At 35.9% G+C, this 17695-nt stretch overlaps 1 protein-coding gene and 1 non-coding gene across 3 annotated transcripts in view; both read left to right on the top strand.

Annotated features, from left to right (window-relative positions):
- The window catches only part of UNC5C (unc-5 netrin receptor C), a 351461-nt gene that overhangs the window by 184156 nt on the left and 149610 nt on the right, over positions 1-17695 (top strand). For both annotated transcript variants that reach the window (XM_025424165.3, XM_025424156.3), the window contains exon 2: positions 15888-16109. In XM_025424165.3, coding sequence (XP_025279950.1) covers positions 15888-16109 — 222 coding nt within the window. The remainder of the gene's footprint in view (positions 1-15887; positions 16110-17695) is intronic.
- Positions 4820-4964, top strand: LOC112647417 (U4 spliceosomal RNA). The gene has a single exon (XR_003128315.1). It is a non-coding gene; the product is annotated as a U4 spliceosomal RNA (small nuclear RNA).

Genomic DNA, 17695 nt, shown 5'->3' with positions numbered 1-17695 from the left:
TTAGTCAAAGGAAATTACTGCTACTTGGGGGCTGTGTGAACTTTGGACAAGCTAGTTGACTTTTGCTTTTCCATCTTCACAGTGATGGAGATAACAGCATTACCCATGGTGCTGTGAGACCTATAGGAAGGAATAAATCTAAAGTACTTAGTGGGGTACCTGGCCTTTGTAAGTGCTTTAGAAGTATTTGTTATTTTTGTAGTTGTCTTGATGTTGTCACTAACAGTACCATAAGAGAATCATGGACAGTGATTTGGTAAATCAAAGCTTTCACATTATTCAAGGCAGCATCACTTAAAAAGCACAGTGTTACCAAACCAGTAGTACCTAGATTCCTTTCCCAGCTTTTCCATTTATTAGATGGATGGTCTTGGGAAACACACTCAAACTTTCAAAACCCAAGTTTTGGTCCATGAAAAATATAAGGAGGGGCACCTGGGTGGCTCAGTGCTTGAGGATCTGCCTTTGGCTCAGGTTGTCATCCTGGGGTCCTGGGATCATGTTCTACATCGGGTTCCTTGCAGGGAGCCTGCTTCTCCCTCTGCTTATGTCTCTGCCTCTCTCTGTGTGTCTCTCATGAACAAAAAAATTTTAAGAAAGAAAAGCATAAGAACTTTATTATAAAAGTTGCATCCATAGGGTAGATAAAAAATGAGATGGCAATATGATATCATTAAATAATTTTTAAAATAGTTTCATAAATAAAACCTCCTTCACATCTTCTTAGACTGAGTCTCTGGCTTTGAGCAAGTAATGGTGGAGCCCATCATTAAATCTCATTCAATCTTTTGCCCTAGAGTTTGAGTACCCTGGATCAACAGCAGATGGTATGTGGCTGATCTTTACATTTTTAAATAAAATAAAAAGTAATATTTCCTGTTAATTTTAAAATGTAGAAGAAGGTTTAAATTGGCAACGTGACAAGTTTTAATTTGATCTTAGCAGAGAAAATACCTTAGTAGTGCTGTATTTCCAGTTTTATCTCCTTATTTCCTTTGATCTTCGTTTTTGTTTTCTTCTAAATACGTAACATTATTAATAGTGCTGCTTAACTCTGAGGACTGACATAATTCGAAAAACAAACTTATTGGGAATAAGTTCAGCTACACTAGTTGGTTAATCCTTTTCCATTTTTGTCAAAGAATTCATTTATAGACCCCAACAAAAGTACTTCCAAATATAATAGTACTTTTCTTTTTTTTTTTTTTTTTTTTTTAGTTTAGCTGTCTTTAAATGAGACCAGAGTCTTTGGAATTTGTTGTTTACTTGTAAACTTCTAACAGTGTTGAAGCATTTGTCATATTTCAAGATGTAGTCGTAGTCTTATCTGAAACATCAAGGTAGACCTAGGTCGTGAAAGAGTTTTTATTTTATAAAAATAGCTTACCTCTTTCAACTGCATGTAAAGATGGCAGGCTAGGCTAAAGTGACAAAGAATGCCTTAAGGGGAACTTTGAATGAATAACTTTGAAGGAAAACTATTTTCACCGAAGACTTGTCCAGATTTAATTAGTTACGGGGGTTAGAGGCAGAGAGAAAAGGCCAGGAGCCTAAGGGGATTTTAGGAGTAAAGTGTCAAGGAGAAGTGAGGTCTCACATGGAGAAGGAAGTGTTGCTACTTTAAAGTTTAATAATTTTGTAACCCAGTGTCAAGTATTGTGATTTCCAGTGGCAGGGGAGGTGAAAATGTGAAACATTAACCAACCCTGTACCTTGCTGGAGGTGATTCTTACCCTGTCTTCTATAGTATACTGGGTATATGCTCTTTCAAAACAGTAAATTTTGGAAGAATGCCATTTGCTCCATCAAAAGCGATAAAAAGTGGGGATATTGGTTCATAAACAGTACCCTCGCACAATAAGTGAATTAATCATTTGCTGGCAAAGTCATGAAATGTGAATTTATATCTCATGTGAATTTATGTCACATATAATTTTTAAAAAGACCCACACATGGATCCAGAATTCAATAACCAGAACTAAAGATAACAATGATATTAATAAAGATTGTGATGCTTGTTTGTTCCTGTTTTAAACATGTGCAAAAATTTTGGTGTCATGCAAACATTATTAAAACCATAAATGTGCAGGGGTTGTTAGTTGTTAATGTTTCTATTTTTAACATTGGATGTTAGCTTATCCTAAACATTGTAGGACAGTGATTGGAACATAGTAGGCATATGATAACACCAACTTTGGCAAGTGATGGATCAAGTGAGCCAGAGAATTTACTATGAAAAGCGGTAGTCAGCACAAAATATATGCATACATATTTCCTTTTATATTTTATTCCTATATCTGTATCCACACATATTTGCACATACATAAATAACCACATAGAGAAAGGTCCAGAACAAAACACAGTTGGTAGAATTGGGGAGTGGGAGGAAGCTTGAGGAGTGAATTTCCATTTCTGTTTCTTTATTATAGAATTTTAGCAACTAGAACAAATAAAATTTAAAATGTGCAATTTTTATAAATAATAACATCAAAAAGGCAATAGTCTATGGGGTAGCTCAAAAATAAGAAGATAAAATAAATTATCAGGTGAATTAGAAGGGAGTATTGAAATGGTGCTACAGAACTTACATAATCAGAAAATACATACCAGAGCCATGAAATCTTGAGATTGGTGTGGGATGTCTACTCCTGCCACATAATAGTCATGAAATATCAGACAAGTCACTCAGACTGTCTGGGCCTCAGCTTCCTCTTCTATAAAATGAGACAGTTGAACCAAAATTCTATGTAGATATTTAACTATGCAACAAATGACTTCTCTACAGCCATAATCAGTACTCACCCATGGTGTCCCCACCCCCCAGTTCTCATACAGCCATCCTGGCAGGGAGACAGAGCACAAAGAAATAAAACAATTCTCTGAGTATTTCTCCCCACCATCAAATTCCTGGCCCCTCTCCCACAGTCCCAAGCACAGTCATGATGGAAGCATAGACTTCTTGACTAGAGGACTTCTAGAGAGCTCTCACATTTTCAAATCTCTGCTCTTTATGTGTATGGTGTACTCACACCATGGATTTTTGTTCACACAGACTTACTTATCACCCTGTCTACCTAGCTACACTTTAAAAAGCAGTGGATCATTGGGAAAGTGACCAGGACCAGCACCGAGGTCCCAACTCACAGCTGTGTTCCTTTTACCACCTCTTGCTGACTCCTCTAAATCAGTCCCTGAAAGCAAACCTATTTTGAGAAGTGATAAGGTGCATGGTGTTGGCATAATGGGATATTATTAATGAGAAAGTACAGTCTGAATTTTGTTTATAAATTTTGCCCAAATTTTTATTTTTTTAAGATTTTATTTATTTATTCATGATAGAAAGAGAGAGAGAGAGAGAGAGAAAAGCAGAGGCAGGCGGAGGGAGAAGCAGACTCCATGCAGGGAGCCCGATGTGGGATTTGATCCCGGGTCCCCAGGATCACACCCTGGGCTGTAGGCAGCGCTAAACCGCTGTGCCACCGGGACTGCCCAAGAATGAGGACTCTTAAGAGGACAGTAATACAACAACTAAAGTTTTATTTTTCACAAAGTAGGAAAATGAAGAGTATTCACTTCTGCATTTGAAAAAAAATCTAGAAACTTACAGTATTAGGGATTTATCTATCTTTTCATCAGTTTACTCAACAAATGCCATTTTTTGGTCCTGCCATGTACCAAATATGGCTGGGTGCTACAGATTCATGAATTGATTACACGTCACTGTATTTATTATTTTATTTTATTTATTTTTTACTTTTATTTATTCATGAGAGACACACAGAGAGAGAAAGAGAGGCAGAGACACAGGCAGAGGGAGAAGCAAGCTCCATGCAGGGAGCCCGATGTGGGACTTGATCCCAGGACTCCAGGATCATGCCCTGGGCTGAAGGCAGTGCTAAACCGCTGAGCCACTCAGGCTGCCCACGTAACTGTATTTAAATAGACTCTCTGGGGATCCCTGGGTGGCACAGCGGTTTAGCGCCTGCCTTTGGCCCAGGGCGCGATCTTGGAGACCTGGGATCGAATCCCACGTCGGGCTCCCGGTGCATGGAGCCTGCTTCTCCCTCTGCCTATGTCTCTGCCTCTCTCTCTCTCTCTCTCTCTCTCTGTGTGTGTGTGTGATGACTATCATAAATAAATAAAAATTTAAAAAAATAAAATAAAATAAAAATAAAAATAAGTAGACTCTCTGTGTAGTGGAGTGCAGAAAAGGTCAAGTGAAATGCAATGAAATAGCAAGTCATATTGTGCAATGTTAATACAGAGAGAAGCAACAAACCCATGCTGAACGAGTCTTGAATAACTTCATGGAGGGGTTAAAACTTACAATGAACTTGGAAAGAAGAGTAGGAACAGGCTTGGTAAAGGCACAGGCCAGAAAGGATACTTCTGGAAGATTAGAAGTGTTCAAGTGTATTTAGGAAAATGAGAGTAGCTCAATATCCACAACAGCAATATAACAAAAAACAATACAAATAGTTATCATATGTGAAGATCTATCTGTGGTCAGCTCCCTGCTGAACCATTCCTATTGCCTTATTTCATGTACCCCACACACTATCACCACATTGTTTTGCCTACCCATTTTATAGACATGGAAACTGAGATTAGGTGAAATCTCAAAAGTCATACACATAGTAAAAAGTGGTGCTGAGACTCAAATCCAAGTCTGTGGGATCCCAAAGTCTATTTTCATAGCAATTACCCAATTCATAGTTATGAGAACACGAAGTCTGTGTTCTCACCTAGGACACAGAAAGCCCTGCATCCATTTATTCAGAAAGTATATATTCAGTTCCAAAAATTATAACAAGTACCAGGATTTGCACAGTGGTGGTATTGTAACCAATGTGGTTTATCTGAGGCGTGATTATTGCTAATTGAAAACTTTTCCCTATAATAAGCACCAACTATTCAAAGATGAATATGAGCCAGTTAGTTCGCTATAAAACTATTATAAAATGCAGTGTTAGAAGTATTTGTAAGGCCCTAACAAATATGAATGTAGGACTAGGGGAGAAATAGGCTCTAGGCTGGCAGAGGCAGGAATGGCAGAGAAAACTTCCTGGAAGAAATGATGCCTGAGCTGGAGCTTAGAAGCTGAAGAGGTGGCGGTAAAAAAGGAGAGGAGGGTCAGTGAAGAGAAAGTGTAGAAACTGCATGTTGTGTCCAGAGGACAGTAGATGGTATGTATTGCTGGAATGTAGAGAGGTCAAGGAATGGAGTGGTAAGAAAGGAAGGTGGGACGGTAGGCACACGTTAGATCATGGAGGAGCTTTTATATCATATTGATGAGTTTGCATTTATCTTATAGGAAATGAGGTTTGGGATTTTAAGCAGAGAAGTGGCTTAGATCCTGCTTTAGTCAAGAAGCAAAAGATACCGACTATGAGGCTTTGAAAGTGTTCTGGCAAGAAATGATGATGGCAGTGGAATCAGAGAAAAAGAAGCAGATTCAAGAAACTTGTAGGCCATAAAACTAGTAGGATTGTTGATTGTTTTTATGTTGGAAATGAGAAAAAGGAAAAAGTCAGACAACTCTTATTTGTGTAGCTTGGGGGAATCCTAGGAAAGATCAAGATTTTATAACTTTAAAGTTTCCTATATTCATGAAATCCATTATGGATATATGGAGTACTATATATTTCGGGTGTATTAATAATTATTTCACTAGATTTAAGGGATAATTTCTTCATTCCAAAGACACTAAGAGTTTCTAATAGCATGTGGAATCTGAGATTATAGTTTTTTAATGGTTACATTCTAAAAACTAAATTGTGTGTTCTCATTACAGATCAATATTATTTTTAAGTCTTAATTTTATGGCTGAACATTGTATGCATATTGCCATAGATTTTATTTTCATAGTTTCCAACATTTTTAATTTATTTATTTTTCTTAATCTGGTGACATTTGTCTCCTTTGCTGTTTCTTCCTAGCACTCAGATATGTTCAGTTTCCTTTACATGTGGATTTTGAAATTCCTGGAAGCTGGGTTATGGATGTTTAGTTTTTTCATTCTGTCATTTTTCACATACTTGAAAATTTCCATTAAGGGGCAGCCCCAGTGGCGCAGCGGTTTAGCGCCACCTGTGGTCCGGGGCGTGATCCTGGAGACCTGGGATGATGGAGTCCTGCCTTGGGCTCCCTGTATAGAGCCCACTTCTCCCTCTGACTGTGTCTCTGCTCTCTCTCTCTCTGTGTGTCTCTATTAATAAATAAATAAGAAAAATCTTTAAAAAAAAGAAAATTCCCATCGAAGTTAAAAAAATATAGATTTTTTTGATAAGTGTAAATATATAGACATATATTCAAGATAATTTGAATTATCATAATACTTTACTATGGAGAAGTAATTCATATTTTTCATAGTTCTTGTAGCAAATAATCAATTTTAGATGTGTTCACTTCAATTGAGGAAAAATTTTAGAAGCTACTAGATATATGATGCAGCTGGACAACAGTAAGGAATATAAAAATGACTGGGACTCTCAAATTGCATTAAAGGATTTTGACAATTGAACAATAAGAAACAGTTATCTCTGGGAGGATTAGAAGTAGATTTTCAATGGCATTGAGATAGGCAGTGAAGAGTCAATATGAAATAAGACATCATGTGCACAGCAACATATGCATGTGGGAAAACATTTACAAAGCTACCTTAGTGTGGAATATAGAATCATCAACTTTAGCTTTGGTGGAATGGTGGTAAATGAACTGAAAACTGAGTAAATTTTTGGCCTTGTTCTGTTGAACACAAAGTTTCCAGCAGAAGTTGTTATGATTCCGCCTTCCATTTAGATATGGGATAGCTGGAATTGAGAAAGAAAGTCAGGAGCAAGTCTGCAGCAAAGCAAGTCAGTAGTGTAACTCTTGTAATAATCCATTTACAAGTGGTATGGACTTCACTTTAAGCAGTGGCAATGAAAAGGAGAATAGAGTTTGATGGTGAGAGAGACAATATGGAGTTGATATTCTTTGTACACGTAGATGAATTGGACCTGACAGGGAGGCAGTACTCCAAGCATCTGACTGTGAGAACAATATTACAATCAGAAAAAAGGAGTTTAGTCAGAAAGAGAAGCTAGTTTTAGAAGGAAGATATTCATCTGATGTTGATGCTAAGGATAGTGTTGAACAAAATAAAGTATTCCAATCCCATAAAGCTTTGAGTTTTGTGGGAGGGAAAAAGAAAAGAGGCAACTAACTTAGCAAACAAGCTGATTTGAGAGTGATAGATGATAAAGAGAAATCAAATAGAATGATGTGTTCTTGAAGAAACACATCAAGAGATTGAGATTGGGTAACCAGGAATCTCCTTGTGCAGGAGACGTGTTGAGCTGAAGCCTAAATGGCAAGAAGAAGAGAGATATTTTCTAGAGGAATGAAGAGCTTCTACAAATGCCCTAGGGTAGGACTGATTTTGATGTGTTCAAAGATACAAATACTGTCTGTCTTCAGAGTGGTGAAAAGGACATGAGGGTAGGAAATGAGACATAAAGGCCAGCAGCAGTCAGATCAGTTGGGTCCTCATTGGCCTTGGTAAGGAATCTGATTTCATTCTTGGTCAATGCAAAGGCATCACAGATTTTAAGAAGCAAGGGATGGAGTGGAAGATGGTGTGTGTGACATGATCCGATAATTAAAGCCAAAGTTGTGGATGGGATGCCCAAGGGAGAAACTAAAGGAGAGAACCTCGGTAAGACTGACTGTACTCAAACAGCACAAAACATAGAGAAAGGTCAAAGATACAGGATAAGAAGCAGTCTATTGCTAATGCACAGTTCCCAAGAGAGGAGAAAGTTTCAAAAAGGAGTGAGTAGTACAATGAAGTCAAGTGTCAAATGAGGCCGGGAGGTTGAGGAGACACAGTAATTAGATGCATCATATTTTCCACACACAAATGTTTTAGATTCAACTTTGCTTACTTAGTGAGAGAATATATTTAGTCAAAGGCTGTTGTTACATGTCATGATATATGACATTAATACTTGCATAGAAGATATATATAATTTTTTAATGTGAGGATGGGATCCGTATAATTTTTTAATGTGGGGATGGGACCACCTTCTAGGTATATATATTTCTATTATATTTTGAGTAAGGATTTCTTCTCATTATTTCTGTTGCTAGACTAATTCCTATATACTTCTATCTTATCATATAGGAACTTAATTAGGAACAATAATTCAAATGGAAAGGAAAAAAGAAAAGAAAACCTTGAAGTCCATGCCAGGCACTGGACTAGGTATTGGTTATGCAGAAATGAATCAAGATAAGCACTGTTCCTAAAGCTCTGAACTTGCCTTTTAGTGGGGAAGAAATAATAAACAAGGAGAGTAGAGAGCAGTGGGAGATGATATAAGGGACTGAAGTCCAGGATTTGGAGGTGCGGAGGCCTTCAGAAGAAAGGATGTCTGATAACTGAAAATTGAGTAAGAGTTACAAAACAGGGTGGCAATGTTGTGGGAAGTGTGATGGCTAGTTTGATTTGCCGCCTTGGCAAGGCCGTTACCGGGTTATTCAAATACTCATCTAGGTGTTGCATATTCTTTCTTTCTTTCTTCCTCCCTCCCTCCCACCCACCTTCTCTTCTCTTCTCTTCTTCTCTCTTCTTCTCTCTTCTTCTCTTCTCTTCTCTTCTCTTCTCTTCTCTTCTCTTCTCTTCTCTTCTCTTCTCTTCTCTTCCCTTCCCTTCCCTTCCCTTCCCTTCCCTTCCCTTCCCTTCCCTTCTCTTCTTTCTCTTCTCTTCTCCTCTTCTCCTCTTCTCTCCTCTCCTCTCCTCTCCTCTCCTCTCCTCTCCTCTCCTCTCCTCTCCTCTCTCTTCTTCTCTTCTCTTCTCTTCTCTTCTCTTCTCTTCTCTTCTCTCTCTTCTTTCTTTCTAAAAAGTGGCATCATTCTATGCAGATTGGTCAAAAACTTCTTTATTTGCTTAGATGACTAATGATTGCCCTTCTAATTTAATACATACAAATCTGCTCCTTATTTTTATTGGCAAAAGAGTGGGACATATCATAATTACCTAACCATCCCTCAGTTGATTTTTAGTTGTTCTCATTCAAATAGTTAATTCCAGCTGACTTCTGTTGAAATTTTTCATTTATTTTTTAATAAACAGTGCTGCAGTAAAATATTTGTGTACCTATGTATATATGTACAATGTCTATTATATATACATATATAATGTATATCCATAATGTATATGGATATATTCATCATAATGTATATAGATACATATCCATACACATATCCATATATATGCATATACATACACATACACGTATATACACACACACATACACACACACCTATAAATGCCATTATGTCTGTAAGATACATTCCAAGAAATGGGATAAACTATTTGGAGGTGTGCAGAGATTTAATTTTTTTTATATTGTCCATTTTTCTCTACCATGGTGCCAGTTTATACTATAGCCAATATATGCAGAGGCACATTTCCCCTACTCCTCATCAACCATACAATATATTTTAGCTAATCTGATGAGCAAAAATAACTTACCATCATGCTTTACATTGTTTTTATTAAATTAATTGAGAAAGGGAGTAAGTGTATTTTTGAAAACATTTTGTTTTTTTTAAATATTTATTTATTTATTTATGATAGACACAGAGAGAGAGAGAGAGGCAGAGACACAGGCAGAGGGAGAAGCAGGCTCCATGCCGGGAGCCCGATGTGGGACTGGATCCCGGGACTCCAGGATCACGCCTTGGGCCAAAGGCAGGCGCCAAACCGCCGAGCCATCCAGGGATCCCCTGAAAACATTTTCTAAGAGCATGGTATAGACCATGTAGCAGAGGTAAAGACTGTAGGTAGTAAAACATTTAGGAAGACTTTATATTAGTAAAATTCAGGGATCATAAAGGCTTAAACTGGGGCAGAGAAGGTGCCTCTCTTTCACAAGTAAGTGCATCTCCAAATAGCATGTTGACTCCATGTCACCATTAATCATGTCTAGCATGATTTTTAAAGTATTTCTTTAAAAGAAGAAAAAAAAAGTTTTTTTTTGTTTTGGAGTTGGAATCATGCAGTACCTCCAAATTGTGTAATACATTTAAGGCATTATGTATTCAGCTACTTAAATTTAAATGATGAATCCATTAATATGTTGCTTGAAATATAGACCATAGTCTTTGTCTTCCAAAGGATATTTTAATCAAAATGTTAAAAATAAGCTAGAGTCTCATTCAAATAGTTAATTTCAGCTGCCTTTTGTTGTAATATATCATGAATTATCTCTCTGATGGATGGGCAGCCAAATGCAGATAAAATTAGCTTTGCAGTCATTCATTTTAAATTGCTCTTGAATCATTTGGAAGTAAATTCCATTTCAGAAGAATACGCTTCAGGTCTCAGACAAAGAGATAATAGTCCTATATTTTATGATATAAGCAATAATAGTTTAAGTCTTATGATTCAGAAATATAGAAACTTATGTATTAAGTTGATGAAAATTAAGGCTTGATACATAGCAATAAAACCAGCAACCTAAGCCTCCTAGATTGATGTTCATAGCATAATATTTTCCTGTCAAGATTTAGGTGGAATGAAAGTCTATAAAAATAATACATGTTACAAAGCTTTCTCTTCTTGTATATAAATGGAAAAGCAAAGCCTATTTAACAGAAAAGGAAATATTGAGATTTATCTCATAATAAGATAAAAATGGCAATATCAATATTGGGTAATGATAGAAAGTAGAAAATTAAGTCAGGTGTTACAGAAAGGTGAAATGAATAATAATGTTACATCTAAATTGAAAAGGCAATTATACTTTTAAGTTAATAGTGAATTCAATGTACAGAATAAAACCAACTTTGGAAAATTTACTTTGTTAATTTAAATGAACTCCATGCAGGACACTTGTTTAGCGATTTTATTAATCAAGTCATATGACCCAGCTAGCATAGTGCATCCATATCGGCATCTGGGGTTTGCCTTTATACAACATATAATAATTTGGGATAAATGGTATGTTGCCAGAAATAAGTTCATTGTCTGAAGTTGCTGTTCACAAATTGAGTTCCCATTATCTCTCTGAAGATTTCAGGGATCTCTGGTTATTTATATTAAGAGATAAAGTAGTAATAGGATGCACTCACTGATCTCCCTGCTGAAAAAAAACGAATTGTTCTTTTATAGCTTCAAGTTTTGTAGCATGTCCTTAATAGTGTCAGAAAGCCGGTTTATTTGGATAGTAAAATGAATTCTACGCTAGCAGATGATCTCAGTAAATAGTCTATCAACTCAAGGTAGAATCTCAAACCTTGTTATCTCCATGTATTGAACTTCAAAATCTCAAACTGTATTATCCATGTATTAAAGAGTCTTCTAGTGCCCTGAAAGATTTAGTTTCAGTGTGGTGGGGATTTTACTTGTTTTCGATTAGACACATGAATGGGCACTGGAGTACATCCAAAGGGAAAGCCGTGAACAAATAAAATTGCACACTGTCCCTTGCACACCATTGCAAACACACTTCCTTAGAGACCTATTTGAAGACTGAGTTTTTCTCTGGAAAGCCATGATTCATTTGGAAGACATCTAATCACCATAAGAAGCTGGGGAATAGCAAGTAAGTTCTAAAACAAACATCCACTACATAATTTTAATTCTCAGATTTTTCCGTGAAGTAGAATGTTTGGTTAACTGACATTTTAGACAGGATCAATTTTGTGGATACGTGACCTGTGCTGTCACACAGGACTCTTCATTTAAAGTTCATCTGAAAAAAATAAAAATAAAAAATAAAATAAAATAAATAAAAATAAAAATAAAATGTTCATCTGTCACTGTTTCAGAATTCTTAATACAATGAGAATCCCCAAATTTTCACTCTGCATTAGGCCACACAAATTTTGTATCCTGTCAAGTTTGTAGACCTTACTACTGTTACAACCTCTGGTATTTGTAAATTCATATGAGGTACTATGAACTCTAAAATATCTTGTGAACACTTTCTGAATGATCACAGTTGCCATTTGTGTAATATTCATGCTTTTATAAGATTGTTATTGACCTTCCTACAATGTGCCTGGCACTGTGGCAGACTTAATGTAAAATAAAAATGAAAATTACAATAATTCCTGCCTTCAAAACAGCTTTCATTCTAGCATTGTTTTTCAAAAGCCAGAAATATTTAACAATTGGTAATAGTTGCATAAAACTTGTTACTAAAACTGAAAAGTAGATCCCTCCATATGTGTGCAAGGCAAATGTATACATAGTGCAGAGGAGCTAAGCATTCATGAAGAGGTATTTGTAGATGCTCATTTGCAGATGATCATTTTTTCCTTGTTAAATACATGATATTTGGAGATAATAATTTCCCCTGTTAAATACATATGGCTGTAACCATGTTGGATATTTAAATACTCATAAGTTTTCCTTTATAATTTTGATTGAAGAGAAACGACTTGCTTGATTTTCAAAACATACTCTAGAAAAAAAATTAAGATGAAATTCCATGAAAAGACAATTTCTGAAATTAATGCTGATACTTACCATTGCTGTCTAGAGCAAAGAAAATATTGTCTTAGCATACTTGACCGCATGGTGGGGGATATTGTTTAGGCCATTTTACATGGTTGGGCATGGTATCCAGGCCACCTGTTGGAAATGAAGAAGAATTTCCAAGCAGAGCTAGGATAATCATTATCCCACTGATAAACATTCCATTCCCATTTTGTCAAATTACCCCATTATACTTATCTTACTGTCTCAGGGTCTTGAAAATTATCTTTATCATTCCCATCCCCTGAATTGAGTATTAGAAGTAATGTGCCATATTGCCTAATGTTATTTTATCTAGGCATAGACTTAAACACTGTATGTGTATTATAAGAAATAGTAGGAAACTAATATGTTGTCATTGGTTAAGGCATCTCCCCAGATCAAACTTAAAAGATGGAGTTTATGCAAAAACTGGAATAATATGTAAAAGAAACACTGGATTTACCACATGATGAAAATGTTTCAAATGATGGAAACCATTCCTTAATAAGTTGCATAGTAAGTGTTATTTAACAAACACCTTGAAAAATCAAAAATTTTATGAAACTTCAAACCAAGACAGAATTATTTCTTTTCACTGATAGTAAAGTAAAAACTCACAATTAAATACAAAATTAGTAAAAAAAAAAAAAAAAAAAAAAAAAAAAAAAAATAAATAAATACAAAATTAGTTTGTCCATACATCTCTTTTTTAAAAGATTTTATTTATTTAGTCATGAGAGATACAGAGAGAGAGAGAGAGAAAGAGAGAGAGGCAGAGACACAGCAGAGGGAGAAGCAGGCTCCATGCAGGGAGCCCGATGTGGGACTCCATCCCGGGTCTCCAGGATCACACCTTGGGCTAAAGGCAGCGCTAAACCGCTGAGCCACCAGGGCTGCCCTACTTCTTTTAAATACATTATTAAATTATTACTATTTTTTGCAGCACTTAACGGAACCCTTTTTGAGTTGAAAACATATGTGTGACTTTCCCAACTTCCATTAGTCTCCCCAGTAGTTTACAGTAAAATAATCAGAAGGAAGGAGTACATGCTTTTGGCAAGGAAGAGTAATCAATTTTTAGTGCCTGTCTTTCTGTAGGATGTGAATACATAAGTATTTGGCTACAGGTAAAGTAGTATACAGGAACGTGATATTTTACAATCATAATTCCTTCTAAAAAAAAATCTCACTTTCTGAAATGATGACTGAAAGGAAAGCTTTTGATATCTTACAAACTTAAATAAATACATTGTTACAAAATACATACACCTTTCTATATGCATAAATATACAGCAGTATTTTAAAAAATTGAATCAACCCTCTGCCTCCTTGAGTAATAGTAACAAAAAACAACTAACATTTTACTGAATTTGAGTCTGATATCTATTATCACATATAACAATAAGTGCATTGGAGGAAAAAATAACAAAAAGTGAATAAGGCCTTCAAGACCTCAACTTTATGTTGATGGATCTGTCGATACCTTACTTCCCCGTTCCTTTGCCTTTCTGTTTTGAGTGTTCCTGCATATTGATTAAAGAGGCCGAAGTTGATGGAAACAAGGTTATTCTTTAGTTAGCTGACAGTTTGGATCCTTGATGTTCAACAATGGAAAAAGCAGAAATGATGCCCTGCCAGAAGCAAGCAAATTAAGGAAGTGATAAAGCCAGCTGCAGGAAGCATCATTTACATCCCAGTGTCAGAAATTTATAATTGTGGAGAGCTTTGAAAGCTAGCTAGCTGTGTCTGTGATGCAAGCAAGCGAATTTGTACTGCAGAACATATTGGCAAAAATCAAACTTGGGTCCTCTTCCACAACTATCCTATGAGCTAGATGGAAAAAGTGCCAGGCCAGGTTTCTTAGCAGACCAATGTCCATTTTACTAATGGCCATATCCCCAAACAGGGCAACTAAATGAGTGATGAAATGAGTTCTATGGTAATATATGCCCAACCAGTCTTTACCCATACTGTATCATGCATTTGCTACTGAATGTGTATACTTTTAAAGAACTTGTAAAAACTTTTAATTGTGACCTCACCCCTTTAACATTACATATTAGGCTGGGGTACTTAATCAACTTACAGAATGAATAATAGTTTTGCTCTCCACTATCTGTCATGGAAGAAAATTATCTGGTCTCACTTAATTTCAGTGTATCGGAAAGCCTTTTTACCTTGACTTTTGTGAAATATGATAGTAGGATTTTCTGTGCACTTTTTAAATTTTCTGTTTCTATTTGGAATCATAAAGAACCCACATTATGAAAAACATACCACGAAGTGTACAAATATCTCAAGTGGTTTTGGAGTTTTGTTTATTCAGTGGTTTTGAAACAGGAGAGTGGAAGCAATATATTTGATGATTTTCAGTGCTATAAAAAAACAAGATTATTGACTATTGTTCTTCATGATAATGCTCAGTAATATTCTAATGAGAATAGGTTTGACTAGTCATATCATACACTTGGTATTTGAGGTGTAGTTTCCAAACAAGACCAAACATCATTGGTAGACTCGAGGCTCTACTATCAATCTACTATTGACTGATAATATTATTATCTATATTTGCAGTGCTGAAAATAATTCTGAGCTTAGTAAATATTCATTTTGATGGAATGAATATGTCATGCAATGGCATCTTTTGAAAATAAAGATAGATTTGAATCTGTACCTAAAGATCATTAATTTCTTGTTCCTCATGTTCCTTCTCAGCTTCTTGCAAAGAACTTAATGTTTACCTATGAGCCTTATATTTTTCAAACAGATGTTTCTAATGAAATTGTTTTTGCTTTTGTCAGCTCTCAAGAGGAAAACTGTGTAGTGGGAGGTATAGTACTATATTGGGAAGATCACAGTTTTTGAGTGAGACAAACCTGGGTTTTGATTCCAGTTCTGCTATTTACTATATGCATGCTCAGGGCAACATATTCATCTTCTCTGATGTTGAGTTTTGCCATGTGTAAAAATGAGAATAACAACCAAAATATTAATTGAGCAATCAGTCCATAGACCTAATGTACTGCCAGTGCATAGTGGCCACACAAATCCTTAATTAGATTATTTATGAGTCACTGTTTTTAAAGATTTTATTTATTTATTCATTATTTTTAAAGATTTTATTTATTTATTCATGAGAGACACACAGAAAGAGAGAGAGGCAGAGGCAGAGACACAGGCAGAGAGAGAAGCAGGCTCCATGCAGGAAGCCCGACACGGGACTCGATCCCGGGTCTCTAGGATCACACCCTGGACTGAAGGCGGCGCTACCCACCCAGGCCACCCATGAGTCATTATTTTTAAATGAATAGCAAGTAAATGGCAAGTGGCTACAATGATGTGAATGTTTTCCTCTTTCTTTTTGTTTTGCCAGACGACGACTTTTTTCATGAACTCCCAGAAACCTTTCCATCTGATCCACCTGAACCTCTACCACATTTTCTTATTGAGCCTGAAGAAGCTTACATCGTGAAGAATAAGCCTGTGAACCTGTATTGTAAAGCCAGTCCTGCCACCCAGATCTACTTCAAGTGTAATAGTGAATGGGTTCATCAGAAGGATCACATAGTAGACGAGAGAGTAGATGAAACCTCTGGTGAGTTTTCCACTGCATTTTTAAGATTCACTTACTACTTTGGCATGTTGTCACACAGTTCTTTCAATTGTGAGAATAAAAGTATTTATTATCCTTCGGCAAAAGTTTTGGTTCAGTTTGGGTAAGATTTAGTGATCTCATTCCATGCAGTGCAAAGTAAAATGGGATGAATAAATCTTGACTTGATTCCTGATGGACATAGTTCATACTTAAAAAGATAAAAGAAAAAAATGAATAGACTGAGTGAATGGCAAGTGCTGTAGTAAAAGACGAATTTCACTCAAGTGTCACTTCTGGTGTCAGGCCTAAATATCCTGGAACATATTTTTAAACTATTTGTAAACGTTGCAAATTCAAAGTATCCTGTGACTTTAACTTATATCTAAAAATATATCCTAATTATCTAACTCTTACTTAAAGTTAAACTGAGAGTGATTGAAAATAGTGAGAGTGTGGGATCCAGGAAGAGGTGAAGGGGTGAGTATAGCCACCATCTGGGAGGGTCTTGATTAGATTATCATTATTCCTGGCCTGGTGAAAACTCCTGACTTTATTGCTCTGTAAAAATTATCCCTAACATTTAAATACTAAAGGCAGAGAGAAGATAAAGTAGAGTTTATTAGATCAGCTAAAAAGTAAACTTTCTTAAGAGCATCTTTTTACTTTATGATGGGTGACTTAAGATAGTTGTGGAATCTCCTAGAGTTATAAACTAGAAAGATGTGTATCATTTTATAGTGGTTTAAGTGCTTATGCTCTCTAGTAGGGAGAAGAACAATTTGAATTTTCAGATCCATTCTAGATCTATGATCTCATAGTATTAAGACATATAATTTGAATATTCAGATTTCACCAATCAACATTTCCAAGCTAAATAGGAATCATTTAAATATCTTTATTTTCTTTCATAAATATCTCTACCTACCAAGATAGATACATGTTTCCAAAATCTAAATCATAATTTGTATTTATATCCAAATGTCAGATTAACCAAGAACAAGCAGGGACCAGCTCTTGAGGGAGATCTGTGGTCCCTATCTCTAACAACACAAAGCACTAATAAAAACCTCATATTGAGGTGATGGGACATAAAGAAATGGAACAGACTGTGAGAAGACAGAGAAAAGGCATCTTTTAGGAAAGCATGTGAAGCATATACTGATATAACACAAATGGTCTTAGAAAATCAGGTGGCAGCTCTACATAATTGTTTGTCAATTTGTGAATCAATATGCTCACTGCATGCAATCTGATGGCTGTAGAAATAACTAGGTACCCAACTGTACAGTAGCTTACTTTGGGGAATTGTCTCACCTCTCGTTCTAATTACTCAGAAAATAACTCCACCAGATGTCTACCTAACCTCAAGTGAATTAGTATTATTTGTTTCAGCTCATTTACTTGTAAAGATTTCAAACACACAAGTTTTAATGGTAAGAGGAAAAAAGAAAGCATCTCAAAAGCTAAGATGAAAGTCACAAACATATTTAAGCTTGTCTTTATAAATTAATGAAAATGTCTATACAGAAGGATGAGAAGTAAAACCAAAACTGCTCTGACATTGAGCTCCTCTGCCAGCTTCATGC

The sequence above is a fragment of the Canis lupus genome, chromosome 32 (genome assembly GCF_003254725.2).
Source record: "Canis lupus dingo isolate Sandy chromosome 32, ASM325472v2, whole genome shotgun sequence".
NCBI lineage: Eukaryota > Metazoa > Chordata > Mammalia > Carnivora > Canidae > Canis > Canis lupus.
This window is presented reverse-complemented; position numbering and strand designations above follow the sequence as displayed.